This window comes from Manis javanica, chromosome 15, assembly GCF_040802235.1.
Source record: "Manis javanica isolate MJ-LG chromosome 15, MJ_LKY, whole genome shotgun sequence".
Lineage (NCBI taxonomy): Eukaryota > Metazoa > Chordata > Mammalia > Pholidota > Manidae > Manis > Manis javanica.
The window spans coordinates 55,674,497-55,695,251 of record NC_133170.1 but is presented as its reverse complement, the minus strand read 5'-3'; the positions used below and the strand labels follow the sequence as shown (position 1 = coordinate 55,695,251).

The window sequence follows — 20,755 nt, the reverse complement described above, 5'->3', positions numbered from 1 at the left end:
CTCAATCCCCTTCTTCTTCGCTCCCAACTCATCTGTTCTTTTTGGCACGAATCACTTGTTCGACGTTCCTTAAGTATCTGTATGATTTTATACATGGGCATTTTTTTTTACAGATTGTAGCCTCATTCAAGGTCTAGCACGGGGCAGGCACGCTGTGGGCGCTCAGTCGTTGTTCGTTGACCAGTACATGAAGATGGAAGGGTTTTGTGAACTGTTGAGTGCCACCCATGCCCAGTTATTCGATGCTGACTGCTATTACGCCCTATGAAGTATGCAAACCGAGAGTGCTGATGTTGGGAGACAGGACAGAGAGCGGGTGAGCTAGAGGAAGGAATTAATTCAGTGCAGGGACCCCTACAGCAGAATTCACTGGGACACTTATTTAGAACGTAGATTTGCAGCCCAAGAGGAAACAACCCGAATCTGATCCCTCTCCAACACATGTTCTTTAAGAAATGTTAGTGTCCTTGGAAAAGTCGTGAAGGAAGCGTCCCCAAAATGCCTCCTTCTGAGTGACTTAAGCTACTCTTTAGGGAAGAAGAGTCTCTCTATTCCGTGTGTTTCTCTCCTAGACTGGGGTTGGCAAGTTAGAGCCTTCTTTTTCGTAAAAAGGTGCCTCCTCCGTAGGAGGTCGCCAGCTGGAAAGTCAAGAGGCACAGAACAGAGTCAGGCATTGGTTTTCCACGGTCCTCGCGAGGAGTTTGGCCTCCCGGACTGCGTCACCCGCGCGCTGAGGGTCCTCAGCAGGCGGGGGTCCTTCGCAGCCGGCTCTCTGCGCTCCCGCCCCCGCCGCTCGGGGCACTGGCCGTCTTCTGCACCGACGCCTCCAGGTGACCGGCACGAAGGCGGAGCCGAGCGCAGCCGCCAACCCGACGCCTCGGACAAGACCCCCGGGAGCTCGCGGCGCAGGGCAGCTCCGGCGTCCGCAGCCTCCCGGGCCCGGCGCTTCTCCCTCAGGCGTGGGGCGCGGAGCGAGGAGGGGAGCAGAGAGGAGCGGGGCTCGGAGCGGGGCACGGAGGAGAGCGCAGTGCAGACGCGAGCGGAGGAGCGGAGGGGAGCGGAGCGCACAGCAGAGCACAGCGCGCAGTAGAGCGGAGGAGAGCGCAGCGCGCCGCGGAGCCGAACAGAGCAAAGCGCGGCGCACGCGGGGCCGTGGCGCGGCAGCCAGACCGCAGCCCGAGCCCGAGCCCGAGCCCGAACCCGGCGGCCCCGGACGCCCGGACTATGGCTGCAGAGTGGCCCGGCCCGCGCGCCTGGCTCTGGGCGGCGGCGCTGCTCGCACTCGGTCTGGCGCGCCTCCCGGTGCGGGCGGACGGTGAGTGTCCTCGAGGGCCCGGGGGCCGCGGGGTAGGGGGTAGAAGCGCAGCTCACGGAGGCGCCCCTTCGGACCAGCCAGGACCCAAGCAGCCGGGGCGGGAGCCTGCGACCGCGCGTTCCCCGGCAGCCCGCCGGCCCGGCTGGCTCCTGCCCCTCGCCCAGGAAGCCAGTCTTCGCGCACCCGAGGAAGCCGGTGCGTGGGTCCTGACTCCCGCCTCCAGCTTTCCCAGGATCTCCGGGAAAGGTCTTTAAAATGAAGTCACTTCTAGGGTGCCCGAGAGCCTCCTCTGTCAAGGGGTAGTTTTCAGCATCTACTAAATGCGCTCCTGCTGTAGTGATTTATAAGACCCCCTCAGTACGTAGGCTTGGTCTGGAAAGGTCGAAAAGATGAGTGGGAACCAAGTAGCCAAAGGAGAGAAGAGAGTGCCCTGGGGAGAAGGAATAGCACATGCAAAGGCCCTGTGGGTGCAGGAAGAATGGGATTCAAGACAGACAGGGGCTAGAGCCGGGAGTGCGAGGTAAGGATGCTGTTCAACAAGAGGCTACATAAAAAAGCAAGGACCAGATTATTGCCGATTCTGAGAACTGACCCACCTTTCTGTTTGGTTTTTGAACCTGAATTCAGCTTTCAGTAGTTCCCTTGAATTAGCAGGATCAAAGCCCTACATCAACTCACTTTCGAAATGCTAATTCAGCTGAATTTTGATTTTGGAACAACCCAAACCCCCTCCCCGACTTGGTGCAGGAGAATTTGAAAGAAAAGAAGCCAGCAGTTCTCCCATCCACGAAGGGTTTCTAATAAATTCAAGCTTGGGACAAATTAGATTGCTGAAGGAGAAAAACTCTTGGCTGATTTAGGATGCTCTTTATATTTAAAAATGTCATTGCTATTTAGCAAACAATATCAGGTAAAACTAGAAGACTTAACAACAACAAAATAATGATGGTTAGGGAAAGGAGTGCAAGAAAAAACCTCCAGATACTATCTTAGAATTTTTGGTGCGCTCTTTGTCCGAAGTGCCAACTTGAAGAACTCTTTGCTTCTAATTAAGGATGAATGTGTTGTTTCTCTATATCCTCAGTGTTAGAAAAGAAAACATTTTTAATTCAAAAGCTCCTAGTGATCGCTGTTAATTTCTTACTCGAGGTCTGATTTACATAAAATTTACAATTTTAAAATGTACAATTTCGTGATTTTTAGTATATTCATTGTGCATCACCACTGTCATTACCACTATCAATTCCTGAACGTTTCCATCACCCAAAAAGAAATCCCTGCCTATTAGCAGCCAATCCACTGTTAACTCTTTACTGCAGCTATTTTTCTTGTTTTTTGCCTGACTTCTGACATTGAGTCAGGAAAAATTAAGCCGATTTTAAATAAGGCAAGTAGGATAAATTGGAGCAAGTATTAACTTTTGAACAATGTATACTATTGTACCAATTTTAAATCCTTGTAAAGAAATATCTCTGCAAGTCACAAGGCTTTAGTCTCACCCTATTATAACTGCTTAAATGCAATGCCAGATGGATATGGATCAATATTTTGTGCCTCTCTGGCTTCATGTGGGTCATAGAAAATTAAAGGTAGAAATATCACTGGACAAGGAAAATGTAACAATAGCACCAGAGTATGTTTTCTTACTACCACTTGCCAGAAATATGTTTCTTCCTTGTCTTTTCCTTCCTTCTCTCCTCCTCCCCAATGGAGAATTATATACTTGCATTCAAGAAGCTCCATTTGCTGAGCTCCAACTTTTATTATAAAGCCATTGAAGAATTATAACCTATATTATGAAAGGGTTCTTTCCTGTACTAAATATATGCATAACTACCACCATTTTCCACATTTAATTATTTGTGTTCTACAGCAATGGAAGAGGAAGGAGAAATGTTTAGCTAAACTGTGATGGGTTACAGACGTTGCAAGAGAGAGAATTGAGGTTATTAAAAACCCCATGGACTTATTAAAGAGTAAGTCAAGGAGATAAAGTCAAATGAAAATTATTTAGTTTACATATGCATTTCGCACATACAGAGACCTGCTATTGCAATTTTAAAGTACTTTTGAAACTGAAAACTCTTCAATTAGCTGAATGCAAATTAACTGGGTTTGGGTAATGATTACAGGAAAAGATTCATTAACTTGACAGATGATTTATTGAGTATTATATGCTAGCTACTGTCCTGCTGTTGAGGACACAGTAGTGAGGAGAAACCGGTCCTTCCTAACAGGGAGCTTAAAATTCAATGAGGAGGTAGGAGGGAAAGCCACTAAACATATAATTACATGAATGAATGTGAAATTGCAGTTTAAATAAGTGATAAGATTAAAGGATTGAGGTATTATGAAAGCACATACTGGGAGATTTTGACTTGGTGTAGGAGGATCTGAAAAATGAGTGAAAATTTACTGGGCAAAGAGGGGTAAAAAAGAGTGTCTGGGTAGAGAATAATGTGTGCATAGAAACTGAGGGACAGAGAAAATGGGACATGTGATGAGAGAGTGGCTAGAGCCAGAGGTCCAAGGAGAAATGGTTTGAGATGATGTTAGAGAAACTGGTATGGGTGTGATGATGCAGGGTCTCATAGGCTAAGCTTTGTTTTAATCCAGAGAAGGAAAGGAAGCCAATGAATGTCTTCCAGTAGTACAGTGACTGATCAGATCTGCATTTTGAAAAGATCATCCTGATTCGGATACAGTGAGAATAGATGGCACCAGGGCAAGACTGGTTATACAAAGACCATACAGGATGTTACTTCAGTTGTCCAGGTGAAAGAGGGTGGGGTGAAGAGGTGGATGGGGGTAAATGGAAAGGGTCTGGACTGATGAGGAAAAGCTGTCATCTGTGTAAGGATATTCTTTGAAAACGTATGTGTGGAAGGAGTCCTACAGGAAGGTTTTAGAGTGAGAAGAGATGACCTAGAACTGAGGTGGGAGTGAAGGAAACAGATTTAGGATCGAGCCCATGTCTATGAACTATTTTGGCCTATAATTTTCATTTCTTATAGTATTCTTGTCAGGTAGTGTCATCAAAATTATGACGGTTCCTAAAATAAATTGGGAAGTTCTTCTCTCTTCTATTCTCTGAAAAGGTTTCTGTGAGTTTTATTTTGTTTTGTTTGCTTGTTTTTAGTGTTTGGTAGAGAAGTCCTGTGTGTTTGAAGTTTTTCTCATGGGTAGAGTTTAAATGATGGATTAAATTTTTTTAGAAGATAAAGATATATTAAGATTTTCTTATTTATTTGTGTCAGTTCTGCTAAGTTTGGTTTTTAAAGAAATTTGTCCACTTCATCTAAATTGTCAAATGTAGGGTACATACATAACATAATGATCTCATTATATCTTTTCAGTGTCCACAGGATCTGTAGTGATGTCCCCTTCCATTCTTGATACTAATGATTTGTATTTTCTCTGTTTTTGTCTTGATAGAGGTTTATCAATTTTATCATTCTTTGGAAAGAAGCAATATTTGGCCTTATTTTCTCTACTGTACATCTGCTTTCCATTTCAATTGGTTTCTGCTGTATCTTTATTATTTCCTTCTTTCTACTTCTTTAGTTCTATATTCTTTAATTCTGTGTTCTTTTTTCAGTCTTTCTGAGATAGAAACTTAGAACATTGATTATCAATCATTCTTTTGTAAAATGAGTGTTTGAGGCTATAAATTTCCCTTACATATACTTTAGTTTCTCCACAGTTTTTGTCACTTCGGTAAAAATGTTCATCCATTTCCACTGTGGTTTCCTTTTTGAACCCATGGTTCACTTAGAAGCATATTTTATAATTTCCATGCACAAGGGGATCTTCCTGGTTATTCCCTTGTTATTGAGAGTCAGTGTAACACAGTGGTTAGGCTTACTGACATGGGGTCATTTTTTCTATCCCAGCTGTGTGATTTTGGATAAATCATTAATACTAAACCTTAACTTTAAAATACAGATAATAGATATTATATGTTACATATTATCCACAGATTGTAGATTATCTATAGATTATAGATAATAGAGATTATAGATATTATAGTTAATAGATTATAAAATAGAGATAATAATAATAATACCTACATTATACAGTTGGTATAAGGATTAATTTAATGAGTATTTGTAAGGCAATTTGGCCCATAAGAAATACTATTGTTACATGTTTGATGAATAAAACTAGTGATTTTAGGTTGTTTGTATTGTGGTTTTAAAACATGCTTTGTATAATGTGGGTCTGTTGAAATTTTTTCAATTTGTCTTATAGCTCAGCACCTGAACAATTTTACAAATGTCTTGTGTTTGCCTAAAATGTGTATTCTGTAGCTTGCAGTACTACACATTGATCCTTACGTCAGGCATGTTAATTTTGTTGTTTGAATCTTCTATATCCCTTTTTCTTTATTTTTCTCTTTTATCAATTACTGAGGAAGATAGTGGTTAAAATTTCCATAAGCATTGTGGATTTTTCTATTTCTCCTTGTAGTTTTATTAATCTTGCCTTTTTAGAGTGTAGAGTTATTTGTGTTCAAAATTCTTTTACATTAACTCATGAAATAACTGTTATTATAAGAGAACCTGTTCTTTTTTAGCAATGCCTTTTGAAATAACAGCTTTGTTGAAATATAATTCATATAGCATACAATTCACCCATTTAAAGTGGATGATTCAGTGGTTTTTAGTATACTCACAGAGTTATGAATCACCACACACAATTTTAGAACACTTTTATTACTCCAAAATAAACTCTGTTTCCATTAGCATTCATTCCTCCTTTCTCCCCAGCCCTCCAAGTCCTAGGCAAACACTTACCTACTTTCTGTCTCTATAAATTTGCCTGTTCTGGACATTTCATGTAAGTGGAATCATACAATGTATGGGCTGTTGTGACTGGCTTCTTTCACTTGACATGTTTTCAAGATTCATCCATTTGAAGCATGTATAAGTAGTTGATTTTATTGCCAAAAAATATTCCACTGACTGGATATATCATACTTTGTTGATCCATTTAACAGTTGATGGTCATTGGATTAATTCCACTTTGTGGCTATTACAAATTTTAATTTGTCATTCATTGTAAATAATGCTGCTATGAACATTCATAGAAGTTTTTACATAAACATGTGTTTTCAGTTCTCTTGGGTATTCAGCTGGGGCATATGGTAACTCTATGTTTAGTTATTTGAGAGACTGCCAGATGGTTTTCCAAAGCAGCTGCCCTATTTTACATTTCCACCAACAGTATATGAGGGTTCCAGTTTCTCCACACCCTCACCATCACTTATTACCTGTCTTCTTGGTGATAGCCATCCTAGTGGGTATGAAGTAATATCTCATTGTGGTGTTGATTTGCCTTTCTCTTATGGTGAATGATTTTGAGCATCGGTTCATGTGCTCATTGGCCATTTGTATACCTTCTTTGAAGAAATATCTGTTCAGATCCTTTGCCCATTTTTATATTGTTTTAACTGTTTAAAAATACACAGTTTGCATTAAGTACATTCACATTGTTGTGCAACCATCACTACCATCCATCTCAGAACTTTTCCTCTTCCCCAACTGAAATCCTGTAGGCATTAAACAATAACTCCTAATTTCCCTCCTCCCAAGCCCCCAGGAGCCACATTTCTATTTTCTGTCTCTATGAATTTGACTATTCTAGGAACCTCATAGAAATGGAATCGTACATTTTTTATCCTTTTTTGATAGGTTTATTTCATTTAACGTAATGTCTTCAGGTTTATCCATGTTATAGCATGTGTTAAAATATCCATCCTTTTCAAGGCAAGGTAATATTCTGACATATATTCTCACCACAGCTTGTTTATCCATTCATCTGTTGATGGATCCTTCAGTTGCTTCTATCTGTGGCTATTTGGAATAGTTCTGCTATGAACATGTACAATCATTCAAGTCCCTGCCTTTACTTCTTTCAGCATATACCCAGAAGTGGAATTATTAGATCATATAGTGACACTACATGTAATTTTTTGAGGAATCACCATACTGTTTTCCACAGCAACTGCATTTTGCAGTCTCACTGACAATGCATAAAGGTCCCAATTTCTCCATGTCTTTGCCAACACTTGTTATTTTTTTAATAACAGCCACCCTAATGGGTATCAAGTGGTATTTCACTGTGGTTTTGATTTGCATTTCCCTTATGTTTACTGATATTGGGCATCTTTTCATGTCCTGTTGGCTATTTGTACATATTCTTTGGAGAAATGTCTTTTCAAGTCTTTTGCCCACTTTTTAATCAGTCTGTTTTTTGGTTTTTGTTGAGTTGTTGGTGTTCTTTACCTAGTCTATGTACAACTTTCTTATTAGACATATATTTGCAAAAAGTTTCTCTCATTGGTGGGTTGTCCTTTCACTTTCTGGATTTTGCCCTCAAAGCAAAATGTTTTTAATTTTGACAAAGTCCAATTTACCTATTTTCTCTTTGGTTCCTTGTGCTTTTTTGATGTTACATCTAAGAAACAGTTGCATAATACAAGGTCGAAGATTTCCTCCTATGTTTTCTTCTAAGGGTTATAGTTGTAGCTCTCACATTTAGGTGCACTTTGAGTTAATTTCTGTGTAGAACATGAGACAGGAATCCAACTTCATTCTTTTGCATGTGACTATCCAGTTATCCTAGCCCCATTTCTTGAAAAGACTCTTCTTTCCCCACTGAATGATCTTGATGCCCATGTTGAGACTCAATCAACTGTAAATGTGAAGGTTTATTTCTGGAATCTCAATTCCATTTGCCTGTAAGTCTGTCCTTATGCCAGTTCCACATTGTCTTGATTACTGTAGCTTTGTCATGAGTTTAAAATCAGGAAGGGTGAGACCTGCAACTTATTCTGGGACCCTTTAGTTTCCACATGAATTTTAAGATCCACAAAAGCAGCTGGGATTTGGATGGAAATAATGCAGAATCTATAGATCTATTTGGGAGAAATCGCCATCTTAACAATTCATGGAATGTCTTTCTATTTGGGTCTTTAATTTCTTTCAATAGTATTTTGTGATCTTCAGAGTATACATTTTACACATTTGTGTTAAATTTATTCTAAGTATTTTATTCTTTTTGGTGCTATTTTAATGGAATTGTTGTACTTTCATTTTTGGGTTGTCCATTGCAAGTGCAAAGAAATACAATTATTTTTTTGCATATTGATCTTGTATAATACAACCTTGCTGAACTAGTTCTAGTAGTTTTTTAGTGGATTTCTTAGGATTTTCTATATGCAAGATCATGTCATTTGCAAACAGAGATAGTTTTACTTCTTCTATCCAATCCAGATGTCTTGCATTGCAGTTTTTTGTCTAATTGTCCTGGCTAGCACCACCAGTGTAATATTGAGTAGAAACAGCATAAGTAGACATCCTTGTTGACAAGTCTTGCACCATTAAGTATGATGTTAACTATTGCATTTTTTTTTCTAGATGCTCTTTATCAGGTTGAAGAAATCCCCTTCATTCCTAGTTTGTTCTATGTTTTTATTATAAAAGATTGTTGAATTTTGGCAGGTGCTTTTTTTTATTGAAATGATCAGGTAGTTTTTTATTTTATTGAGATGGTGTATTGCGTTAATTAACTTGAGGTTGTTAAACCAATCATGTATTCCTGGGATAGATCCTACTTGGTTATGGAATATAGCTCTTTTTTTTCTGCTGCTAGATTTGCTTTGCTAGTCTTTTGTTGAGGATTTTTGTGTCTATATTCATAAGAGATATTGGCCTGTAGTTTCCTTTTCTTGTGATGTCTTTTGTCTGGTTTTGGTGTCAGAGCAATGGTGGCCTCATAGAATGAGTTGGGATGTGGTGTTCCCTCCTGCTCTGTTTTTTTAGATGAATTTGTAGATAACTGGTATTAATTCCTCTCTAGGTGTTTGGTAGAGTTTACCAGTGAAGCCACTGGAACCTATGTTTTTCTTTGTGGGAAATTTTTAAGTTACTAATTCAATCTCTACTTCTTATAGGTCTATTCAAATTTTCAATTTCTTTTTGAGTCAATTTCAGTTATTGTGTCCTAGGAATTTTTCCATTTCACCTAAGTTATCTAATTTGTTGTCATACATTTTATAATAGTACTTTATCATCTTTTCTATTTCTGTAAGTTTGGAATAATGTCTGCTCTGTCATCCTGATTTTAATAATTTAAGTCTTCTTTCTTTATTTTCCTGGTCATTTTAGCTAAATGTCTGTCAATTTTGTTGATCTTTCCAAAGTCCAACATTTGGTTCTTACTGATTTTCTTATTGTTTTTCCTTTTCTGTTTCATTAATTTCTCCCCTGATTCTTATTATTTCCTTTCTTTGTTTGCTTTGGACTTAGTTTGCTCTTCTTTTCCAGTGTTTTAAAGTGAAGGTTAGGATTTTTATTTGAGACCTTTTTTCTTATTCTAATGTAGGCATTTACAATTATAAATTTCCCTCTAAGCAGTGCAATGGCTGAATCCAGTAACTTTTGGTATGTTCTGTTTTCATTCATTTCGAAGTATTTTCTAATTTCACTTATACTTTCTCCTTTGACTCATCTGTTCTTTAGGAGTGCATTGCTTCATTTCCACCTATTTATGAGTTTCTCAATTTATTTCTGTTATTAATTTCCAATTACATTCCATCATAATTAGCAAACATACTTTATACAATTTTAATCTTTTTCAATATATTGTGGCTTATTTTATGGCCTACTCTAAGGTCTATCCTGAAGAATATTCCATGTGCACTTGGGAGGAATGTGTATGCTGTCAGGGGCCACTTCATATAATCAATATTCATTTTTATTTAATCATGTATTGATTTCCCTCCCTTTCATTCCTTCCTGCCTCTTAGATGATTTTCTTTCTTCTTGAAATACTTTTAATATTTCCTACAAGGAGGATCTGCTGATGGCAGACTGTCTTGGTTTTTGGCTTATCTGAAAAAATGTGTTTCCTTCACCATTGTTCTTGAAATATATTCTCATTGAATATAGAATTCTAAATTTGAGCTATTTTCTTATAATAACTGTATTTTTGCTTCCATTGCTACTATTTTAGAAGTCAGTCTAACTGCTGGTACTTTGAAAGTATTCTGTCCTTTCTCTCTGTCTGCTTTGGTAATGTTCCCTTTGACTTTATTGTTTTGCAACATCACTGCTATGTATCTCCTTATAGAATTGTTTTTCTATTTTGGGATTTGTTGTTGGATATAATTTATGTATTAGAATATTTATCAGCTGTATACAATTCTCAGGCATTTGTCTTTAGATATTGCTTCCACCTCATTTTCTCTCTTCTTTATGGGAATTCTGATTAAAGTACATGTTAACCCTTATTCTTTTCTCCATGTCTCTTTATTGTCCTAATATTTTCCATCTTTTTTGTCTCTTTACTACATTTTGGATGATTTCTTCTGGGTTCTTTTTCAAGGATATGTTCCTTGTTCAACTGTGTCTGATAATGCACCCAAAAGCATCCATTGCATTTTAAACTTATTGTTGTACTTTTAATTTCTAGATATCTATTTGGTTCTTTTTCAAATCAGCAAAGCCACTTTTTATAGTTTCCTGTTCTTTGCAGGTATTTTTCAGCGTGTATATTATTCCTTTAAACACTGTGCCCCATTGTTTTATAATCTGTGCCCATTAAGACCATATCAGACTTATTTTTAGGTTAGTTTCTGCTGCATGTTTTATCTGTTGCTTCTCAGTCATGCTGCTTTGTTTCCTTGTACACTTAACTGTATTTCACTGTGGTGGTCATCACCTTTGAAAAAAGTATTTGTACAAGATATCCTGAAGCATAAAACATGGGTACATTTTTCCATCAGAGAAGATTTATATTTGTTCCTATCAGTCTCAGACCACTTTAAGCTAAATCCATGGCTTGAATTATCTTAGATATCAATTTTTGTTAGGACTGCAATTCCCAATGAGGATTAGTACTTGGGTTCCTAGCACTAAGGCATCTCTTCCAAAATCTCTTGAATATGAGTGGAAAGGTATTGTTTATCCTGGTTCACTCTCATCCTGAGTCCCAGGTTTGCAAGTTTATGTATGTGTGTGATGGTGGTGGAAAGAAGACAAGAGCAAAAAATGGATCGAAACACCGTGCAGTTGTCATCACGTGATCCCAAGGATAAGTGCAATGCGGGTAGTTGCTCTTGGGTCTTTGGGCAAGTAGGAAACTAAGTTCTGACAGTCGTCTGCCAGAGAGTACGTTTGCTGGGATTAAATTCCCATGGATCCTGGAGTCAGCCTGTTTGTGTTTGTCCCCACACAGGGAAGCTCTTTGTGCTGGAGTCTCAGGATGGCTCTCAGGGCCTGGAACTGGAGGCAGCTCGCCTTTCCTGCAGGAGCAGGGATGCTCACCTGGTGTCCGCGGACGAGCTGCGGAGGGTGGTCCAGGACTGTGCTTCTGCAGTGTGTGCCACGGGCTGGTTGGCGGACGGCACACTGGGGTACGTCAGGCAAGCGAGGGGAGCTGCCCTTCCAACTTGTCCCTGCTGCCACACTGGGGTTTATATGGGGCTCAACAACTGTTCTGCTGAAGTGCCGGGATAGGCAAAGCACATTGGCAGTGGTTTCCAGTGCATTCTTGTCTTGAGTTCTCATATACTTTTCTTGAGTTCTGTCAGTTTTTCCTCCTTACTCTGTTATTTTGAATTTCCTTTTTAACTTATAAAAATAATGCATGCTTGTTAACATTTCAAGTCATAGTACAAAGTGAGTGTCTCGTTTTTCCTACTTCAGAGGTGAATGACTCTTAACTGTTTGGTGTGTATTCTTTATCTCTTTTTCTCTGCATATATTTATCTGCATACATCTGAACAGGAAGATGGTATGGAAGTTTTAAAATATTGCCTTGCCACAAATTCTTTCACATTGACTCCCATTGAAAAATAGAGTCTATGTCCTCTCCCTTTGAATCAGGGATAGCAGGGTACTCCTCAGCTCATAGAATATAGCAGGTGTGATACCATGTGACTTCTGAGATTGGGTCAGAAAAATCCATAACTGGATTTCTGCAGACACTCACTTTTGAAATGTCAGAAGAAGTCTGATTATCCTAAGAGGACCATGCTGTGAGGAAGCCCAGGCCACATGGTGGTGCCCCACACAATGTCCCAGTCAATAGTCAGCATGAACTGCCAGAAATGTGAGTGAAGATGCCTCAGGTGATTCTAGCTCCCAACTGTTGTGTTTATCACCAGCTTATGAGTCTTCTTAGCTCAGGCTGTAGACAATACAGAGCAGAGACAAGGCAAACCATTCCTATTGTGCCTCATCTGAGTTCCCAACTCACAAAATCCTTGTTGAGAAATCATTCTTGTAGCCAAACTCACCATTAATTCTGCAGACTGCCTCTTTAGTCATATGCAGAGAAGGCAGGAGCCATTCCATATTCTCCATCATGCCACAGGAATTTGAACAAGCAATATGGGCTCCAAGAACTAGTTTGGTTGATAATGACCCTGAAGATGTCTGGCTGGCAAATGGCCATAGAAAACACACAGCCATGCTTACTCACATCTCTAAAACATCAATTGAATAAAGAGGACACTTAGGCTATATCCAGATATTTTTAGTGAATCTAGAACACTGGCCCTCTCTGCCTTATATTTTACATACAGTTTCCTAAATAGACAAAATATGTTCCATGCATGTGTTTCCATAGTGTAGTCAGTGTGGATATTTTTCATAACTCTGCTACTATCATGTTGTCACACAATATAAAATAACTAGTCACATGAGGAAACAAAGCAACAAGAATAAAAATAGCCAATAGAAACTCTAGATGAAAAATTTTATTGGTAGATGAAAAATTTTAAATAACTCTTTAAAATGTTTGAAGATACAAAAACAAGGAGGAGAATTTTGGCAGGAGGTTGAAAACTAAAAATAACCAAGTGGAAACTCTAGAAGTGAAAAATACAGTAACTGAAATTTAGAGTGTAATGGATGGATTTAATAGCTGGTTGAAAAGAGCCAAACAGAAAATTAGTGAACTGGAAGATATCCAGAATAAAGAGAAGAAGAAAAAAAGATGAAAAATATAGTTAAAAGGTAAAGAAGATACATGTAGGAATTCTAAAGAAGAGAAAGATAGAGCAAAAGCATATGAGTCTTATCCATAACTGATGGAAAACACCCAGTTACAGATTCAAGAAGCCCTACAAAGTCCAAGGAAGACAAATAAGAAGAAATTCACAACTTGGCACATCATGGGAAAACTGATAAGAATTAAATATGAAGAAATCAATATTAAAAGTAATAATGAGAAAAAGAAAGAGTACCATCAAAGGAGTGACAGCAAACTGACAATGAAAGCCCAGAGACAACTGAGGGATAACCTTCAAAGTGCTGAAGAAAAATCACTGCCAACCTAGGATTCTATACCCAGTGAAAATATTTTCCCAGAACAAAGGTAAAATAAATACATTTTCAGACAGACTAAAGGTGAGAAAATTCATTATATCAGATTTACACTACAAGAAACACTCTAAGGTACTCTTCAGGCAAGAGGAAAATAATTGCAGGTGGAAGGCTGAAGAGGCAAAAAAGGATGAATGGAAAGAGTAAATATGGGGGTAAATTGAAATTATGTAATTATACAAAGCAGTAATAATATGAAACACTAAAAAAAATTGTGTATAAGCCAGGAAATATTTTAAGTATGATACTACAATTGTATTTTAAGTATTTTAAGTTGTGTTGTTGGGGAAGAGGATAAAAGTAATAAAAATTTTAATAAGTCAAGGAAGCATTTATAAACTCTGAGGTAACAACTAAAAGAAGAGCAAAAGGAGAGGGGAGAGTAAGGGGGGTAAGGGTCACAGTAATTTGCAATCACAGTATAAGTTGTTTGCAGGGATGGTAGTACAACATGGAGAATATGGTCAGTGATTTTGTAGCATCTTTCTACACTGACAGATGGTGGCCACACTGGAGGGGGTGAAGATTTGATGATGTGGGTAACTGTTGAACCACTGTGTTGTACATTTGAAATCAATATAAGATTGTACATCAATGATAACTCAATTAAAAAAAAGAATAGCAAAAGGATATATAGCTCCCAAATCAATACAGAGGAAACAGGAATGCCAAAAAAAAGGAAAAGAAAAGAATTCAAACCATCTAAATAGGGAAAAGAGAAGAGAGGAAGAAAGAATGGGCAGACTAATAGAAAATGGCAGATTTAAACTCAAAGAAATCTGTGATTAAATGAAGTAGATGAAATGCTCCATTTAGAAAACAGAGATTATAAGATGGATTTTAGAATTCTACTATTTGACATTTACACAAGATACCTCTAAATAAATTATGGTGCAAAAATAAGTTATAATGGAAATTAACATATATGTAGAATCAAATAATATTAAAGTATAACATATTCGAACTCATGGAGTACTACTAAAGCTATACCTAGAGAGAAGAGTAAAGCACTAAATGTTCGTGTTAAAAAAGGAAAAATCAAAACCGAAAGTTTCTGTAATGACTGCCCTTGCACTGTTCACCATGTAAGAACTTATTCACTATGTAAGAATTTGTTCACCATGTAAGAACTTGTTCATTATGCTTCAGAAGATTGGAGACTGTTGAGAACTAGGCTTGGGGTTGATTAATGATTGTGCATTGAGTCCCCTGTACAGAATTTTATTGTTGTTAATAACCATTTGATCAATGAATATGAGAGATGCCCTCTCAAAAAATAAATAAATAAATAAATAAATAAATAAATAAATAAATAAATAAATAAATATTCTCAACATGAAAAAAAAAAGAAGCACTGCATTTATATTGAAAGGCAGCTATGCTCACCACCATACCACCAAAGCTGCACAACTGCATTTATATTGAAAAAATGGCTGACTGAATGGCAATGAGGCACTGTTTTGTTAGAATACAGTACTGCTTCTATGAACTGAGCTGTTACCTCGATAAGCACAACTGTTAAAAAAAAAAAAGCTCATCTCAACAATTGCATTGTCAAAATCTGTGACTGATTCTATGAATATGAAAATGTTTAGAGTATACTGTGTTTTGTTTTTAAAAATGGGTCAAATAACCAGATCTGTACTGTTGGAACTCAACCAGGAGTTGGGAGGGGTGCAAGTTGTAGCACTCCAAAATCTTATGACTATAGACTATCTACGGTTAAAAGAACATATGGGATGTGAACAGATCCCAGAAATGGGCTGCTTTAATTTGTCTGATTTCTCTCAGACTGTTCAAGTACAGTAGGACAATATCCATCATATCATAGACAAATTTTCACAAATGCCTAGGGTGCCTAAATGGTTTTCTTGGCTTCACTGGAGATGGATGGTAATTATAGTTTGCTTTGTTTATGTCACCGTATTCCTATTATGTTAATATGTGTGTGCAAATTAGTTAGTAGTTTAAAACCTATACATGCTTAAGGTACTCTACAAGAAGATATGTCAAAGAAATAATCAATCCTCCCATGTTTTCTTCCATATGCTACCTCTATAGCTTTTCTTCTTCCTTCCTAATTACAACCCTTAAATAGAATTCGTGCCTCATATCGAATTTACCGAGTATCATAATTCCTCCAGGTGGTAAAGATACCTCGAGACTAGTGCTGGGCATAGAAGCCACAGGGCATAAATCTGCAAAGAAGTAAAAAGCTAACCTTTTCAAACAATATGGCTTCTCTCTCACTTACCAACTTTACATTTCCCTGTATGGCCCCGGAAGATGACTGGTTAGCCAGAGACGGGTAAGATTCCTCAAGGGAGGAACAACCTAAGACAGGCACAGTCGCAGGGGGGCCATCAGGTGAGAAATTGGGGATCAACAGAGGTGAGGCTCAGAACCTCATCCCCCTGCTTTGAGAGAAATCTTCTGCATCCATGGATGTTTTGCTGCCCTTGTCTAGCTTGGATTAATACTTAGTCCATAGGCACACACCTGATCATCTACATTTGCCCTCTTACAGCACTAAACTATGTTTTCTACCTTTATCTTGCATCTACCTACCACTTCAGCATTTTATTAAAAATAAAAATAATAATAATAATAAAGGGAGATATGTGGGATCCACATATAAATCAAGTATAAAAATCAAACGAATATTCATATTTGACCTGATTGTTTATAATTCATAATGCGTGATCAAAACCGAATGTTTCTGTGATGAATGCCCTTGTACTGTTCACTATGTAAGAATTCGTTCACCATGTAAGAAATTGTTCGTTATGCTTCAGAAGATTGGAGACTGACGAGAATTAGGCTTGAGATGGATTAATGATTGTACATTGAGCATTGACCCCCCTACACTGAATTTTATTGTTGTTAACAACCATTTGATCAATAAATATGAGAGATGCCCTCTCAAAAAAAAAAAAAAGAAAAGAACAAAGGAAAACTGAAGGAACAAAACAGCAGCAGAATCACAGAACCCAAGAATGGACTAACAGTTACCAAAGGGAAAGGAACTGGGGAGGATGGGTTGGAAGGGAGGGATAAGGGCAGGGAAAAAGAAAGAGAGCATTATGATTAGCATGTATAGTGTGGGGTGGGGCACGGGGAGGGCATGCAACACAGAGAAGACAAGTAGTGATTTTACAGCATCTTACTACACTGATGGACAGTGACTATGATGCGGTATGTAGGGGGGACTTGGTGAAGGGGGGAGCCTAGTAAACATAATGTTGTTCATGTAATTGTAGATTAATGATACCAAGATTTAAAAACAAACAAATAAATCAGAAAAATAAATAAATAAAATCTGTAAAAAAAAATGGATCAAATAAAATGATTGCATAACAGAAAAAAACAAAAGGAAAAGGTTCATGGACTAATTAATGATCCATCTTAAGAAATCTGAAAAGGAACAGAAAAATGTCCCCCCTCAAAAAAGAAGGGAACTAATAAAGAGACGGGCAATATTTTATTAAATAAAAATAAACATATACTAGAAGAAATCAACAGTGAAACCTGAAATGATACATGTTACCACAACTCTATCTTCCTGATTTTAGACCTTTGGGGAGAGTTTCCATTTAGATGTTTTCAGCCAAAGCTCCTGAATCATAAAAATCTCTGTCGATTCAGAGCTGGTAACAGAAAAGAATCATTCTTTCCCATTTTTAGTTAGCTCTTCTAACCCAGTGTCATCTTTGTTTCAGGACAACTGTGTGTAGCAAGGGGAGTGGTGAACAGCACATCAGGAGAGCTGTTGATGTGACAATTGCCAGCAACCCGGTTCCTGGTGGCACATACAATGCCCTTTGTATTAAGGATGAAGGTCAGTGCCAGAGCTTTAGTGAAGGTTCTGGAGGGTGTGCTCGTGGGGTGGCCATCTAGAAACAGACCTTGAGATGAGGGTTCCCGGGATATGGTGTATCAGGAAGTCTTCCAAAGGAAAGCCAATGGGGCAGTGGGGAAGTGGACGGAGAAAGGAAGCAGGCCAAGCAGTGGTGCAACACTAAGCAAGACGCACAGTGGTGGTGAGGTGGGGATAACTGGCTCAGTCCTTCAGGGGATCTCTTGAGACAGTGTAGGTCACCACAGTTTTCCTGATCAGGGGTGAGAGAGCAGGGGTATTTATAATGCTGCACCTGTCACTCATTGGTTAAGCGCTGCTTTGGGGAGATGTAAATTCCCAGGTTCTTCTGGGTTTTGTGAGCCCAGGCAAAGGGTTCCAGGTGCCTGAGTGCCACCACCAACAAAGATGCACAGGTCCTACCAGGAGCCCCTATGCATGGGAATGGTAAAGGTATCTCAGAACTACGGGCGGACCCCTAACAGCAGCTTATGTAGTTGCTGATATAGCTTGCCCATTCATCTCTCTTCATGATCATACTAAAAAGAAAAAAAAATCCTTTTTCCCCTAAAGAAAACTCATAGGGTTTAGGAAATTGCTCCTAGGAAGGAAAATTCAACTTCCTTCTGGGAAATCAGCCAAGTAGTGAGGAATCTCCAGGGCTGTATTTCATGGGTGCTGAAAGAAAGACATCTTCATTATAAGAACACAGGCTCTTCAAAGTGAACGTTCATGCAAATGAGAGAAAGCCAGCTGCCTACTCACTGGACACAGAGGTCAGCACGGGCACTCCTTGGCTGCACATGGGTCTCATCTGGAAAATTTTAAGAAATACTGATGCCTGGTGTTAGCCCTCGAAATTCTGATATAAATGTTCTGGACATTGAGGTTTCTTAAGCTTCCCAGTGATTTTAGCATGCAGTCTAGTCTGAGGACTACTTCTCTAGTGCAGTTTTCCAAACCTCCCAGCTGATGAGAAATACCAGGTGAACTTGGTAGAAATACAAACTCTCAGGTTGCATCCCAGAGGCACCAAATTGTAAGCTCCAGGGAACAGGTCAGAGGCAGTGATAGGCTTCTCTGCCGTGATGGGGTCTCCTTCCAGGGGTGCTTCTTCATTTTTCATTTGTTGATCGCTATGGAAGAGCTTTGGGAGAGTCTCCTGATAGCATGTATCCATCCAATCGAATGACTGAAGGATGTGGCCTCGCTCTGGAAAAGCCTGGGGAGAACAATGGTTTGCTTTTAAAATCCACAGAAGTAATCTAAAACCATCCTTTGAATCCAATCATAGACAAAGATTCAGATCCCTGAGGGAGACGAGACAGAGTCAGAAAGAAAACAGCACTGTCTTCTTTCCTCAGTAATCTCAAATGAATATGTAGGGCTTCTGAGGCTTACCTCATTCTCCTCATGAACACAAGAGGTATCCGTTAGCTTTTGGTATGTAACATACAACCCCAAAATGTACTGGTTTAAAATAAGAACTATTTATTTAGTTCACTGTTTTTTTTGACCAGTAATGTGTGTTCTGATGCTGGTTTAGGCTGGGCTCACTCATGAGGCTACAGTCAGCTGCTGGTTAGGTGGCCCTGCTACTGAGAGTCGGCTGGCTGTTGGCTGTGGTGATGGGGGCCACCAACCCATGTGTTCCTCAACATCCAACAGGCTAGCCTGGGCTTCCTGTCTCACAAGACTTCCAACAGGTTGTATATACGCAATTGTGTGCCCCTTTGGGCCACAACTTCAGTTTATGGAGCCAGAGGTTGGAAACATCTGTTTACAGCCCATCAGGCACCAAGGTCAAAGCCATAATAGTGACTCCAAAACTGAGTTACTGCCAAACCCGTGTAATGTGTCTCCTGCTGTATTGCCCTCAGAGGAACATGCCTTCAGTTCAGTCACATTCCTGTCAAAAATAGATAACTTGAATCTAATCATAAGGAAACATTAATTGAACTCAAACTGCTGAACGTACAAAATGAATGGCCTATACTCTAAAAAATGTCAAGGATTAGAAAGACAAGAAAGGCGAAGCAACTGTTCTAGACTAAATAGACTAAAAAAAAAAAACAACCTGACGGTGAAATGTAATTTGTGATCCTGGATTGAATCCTGGACCAGTAAAAAAATGGCCCTAATTGATGAAATCACATATGGATTATGAATGAGATAATTAGATGTATCAATGCTTAAAATCCTGGTTTATATAAGAGAGTATCCTTTTTCTTGGAAATGCATACCAACATTTTTGGGACAAAAGGACATCATATATACAACTTATTCTCAATGGTTCAGAAAATAATTACAGATATAGATACATATATATACATATTCATATATCTGATATACATTTGTGTCTCCATATACCTATCTATAGCTAGACATAACTATATTTCTCATCTATCTATCTAGAAAGAAAAAAATGATAAAGCAAATGGGACAAAACAAAATCACACTGGTGAACCTGGATAAAGGGTTTTATCGGAATTTCCTATTCTTACAATTTTTCTGTTACTTTGAAATTATATAAAAATTAAAAATCTCAAAAAATTACAATGGTCTACATACTCCTCCAAAAACAACAGAGAAAGAAAAAACCCAAAAACAAAAAAAAAAACGCTCTGAGTCACAGGGAGCCAGTATATGAAGTACATGCATGACACCCATACATGTCTGGGAAGACCGATGCCATTTTAGTGGGGTGAGCACCATGTGTGATTCATCAGGCAGACTGAGAGCTCGGCGTCCCAGAGCAGCCTAGGGGAGGCTGGCCCGGCCTCCCCTCACCTCCAGGTCAACATGGAGGGGCTTATATGGAGAAGCCTGGAGTCTTGCTCCTGCAGGGCCTGATTTGTGGGGAGGCTTCATGTGGGCCACGAATGGAACATTAGAGTCAGAGGGCTGCTATCTCTTGGGTTTCTCTGTAACTTGGTTACTGTAACCAAGTCACAGAACAATCGTAAGAATAAGGAATTCCTGTAAAACCCTTTATCCAGATTCACCAGTGTTCTCATGTTGTCCCATTTGCTTGCTTCTCTCTCTCCAGACAGATGCTAGACCTAGACAGGTACATGAGTAAAGAAGCAGGATAGATTCCCCAGGGCTGCTCAGACAGCTCTGGCCCTGTTTCTCTGCCTCCCATCCTGTGGAAGGAGCATGTGCGGCTCCTCTGTACTGCTCAGGGGC

The 20,755-nt window shown here is 39.0% G+C and overlaps 1 protein-coding gene across 2 annotated transcripts in view; it reads left to right on the top strand.

Moving 5' to 3' along the window:
- The first annotated feature begins 575 nt into the window (after window positions 1-575).
- SUSD5 (sushi domain containing 5) overlaps window positions 576-20,755 on the top strand; it is a 48,581-nt gene continuing 28,401 nt past the window's right edge. Inside the window, exons 1-3 of one of the 2 annotated variants that reach the window (XM_073223905.1) lie at window positions 576-1,315; window positions 11,558-11,735; window positions 17,430-17,548. In XM_073223905.1, coding sequence (XP_073080006.1) covers window positions 1,225-1,315; window positions 11,558-11,735; window positions 17,430-17,548 — 388 coding nt within the window. In that variant the 5' untranslated portion in view covers window positions 576-1,224. The remainder of the gene's footprint in view (window positions 1,316-11,557; window positions 11,736-17,429; window positions 17,549-20,755) is intronic. The other variant, XM_037008646.2, reaches the window with a different exon arrangement.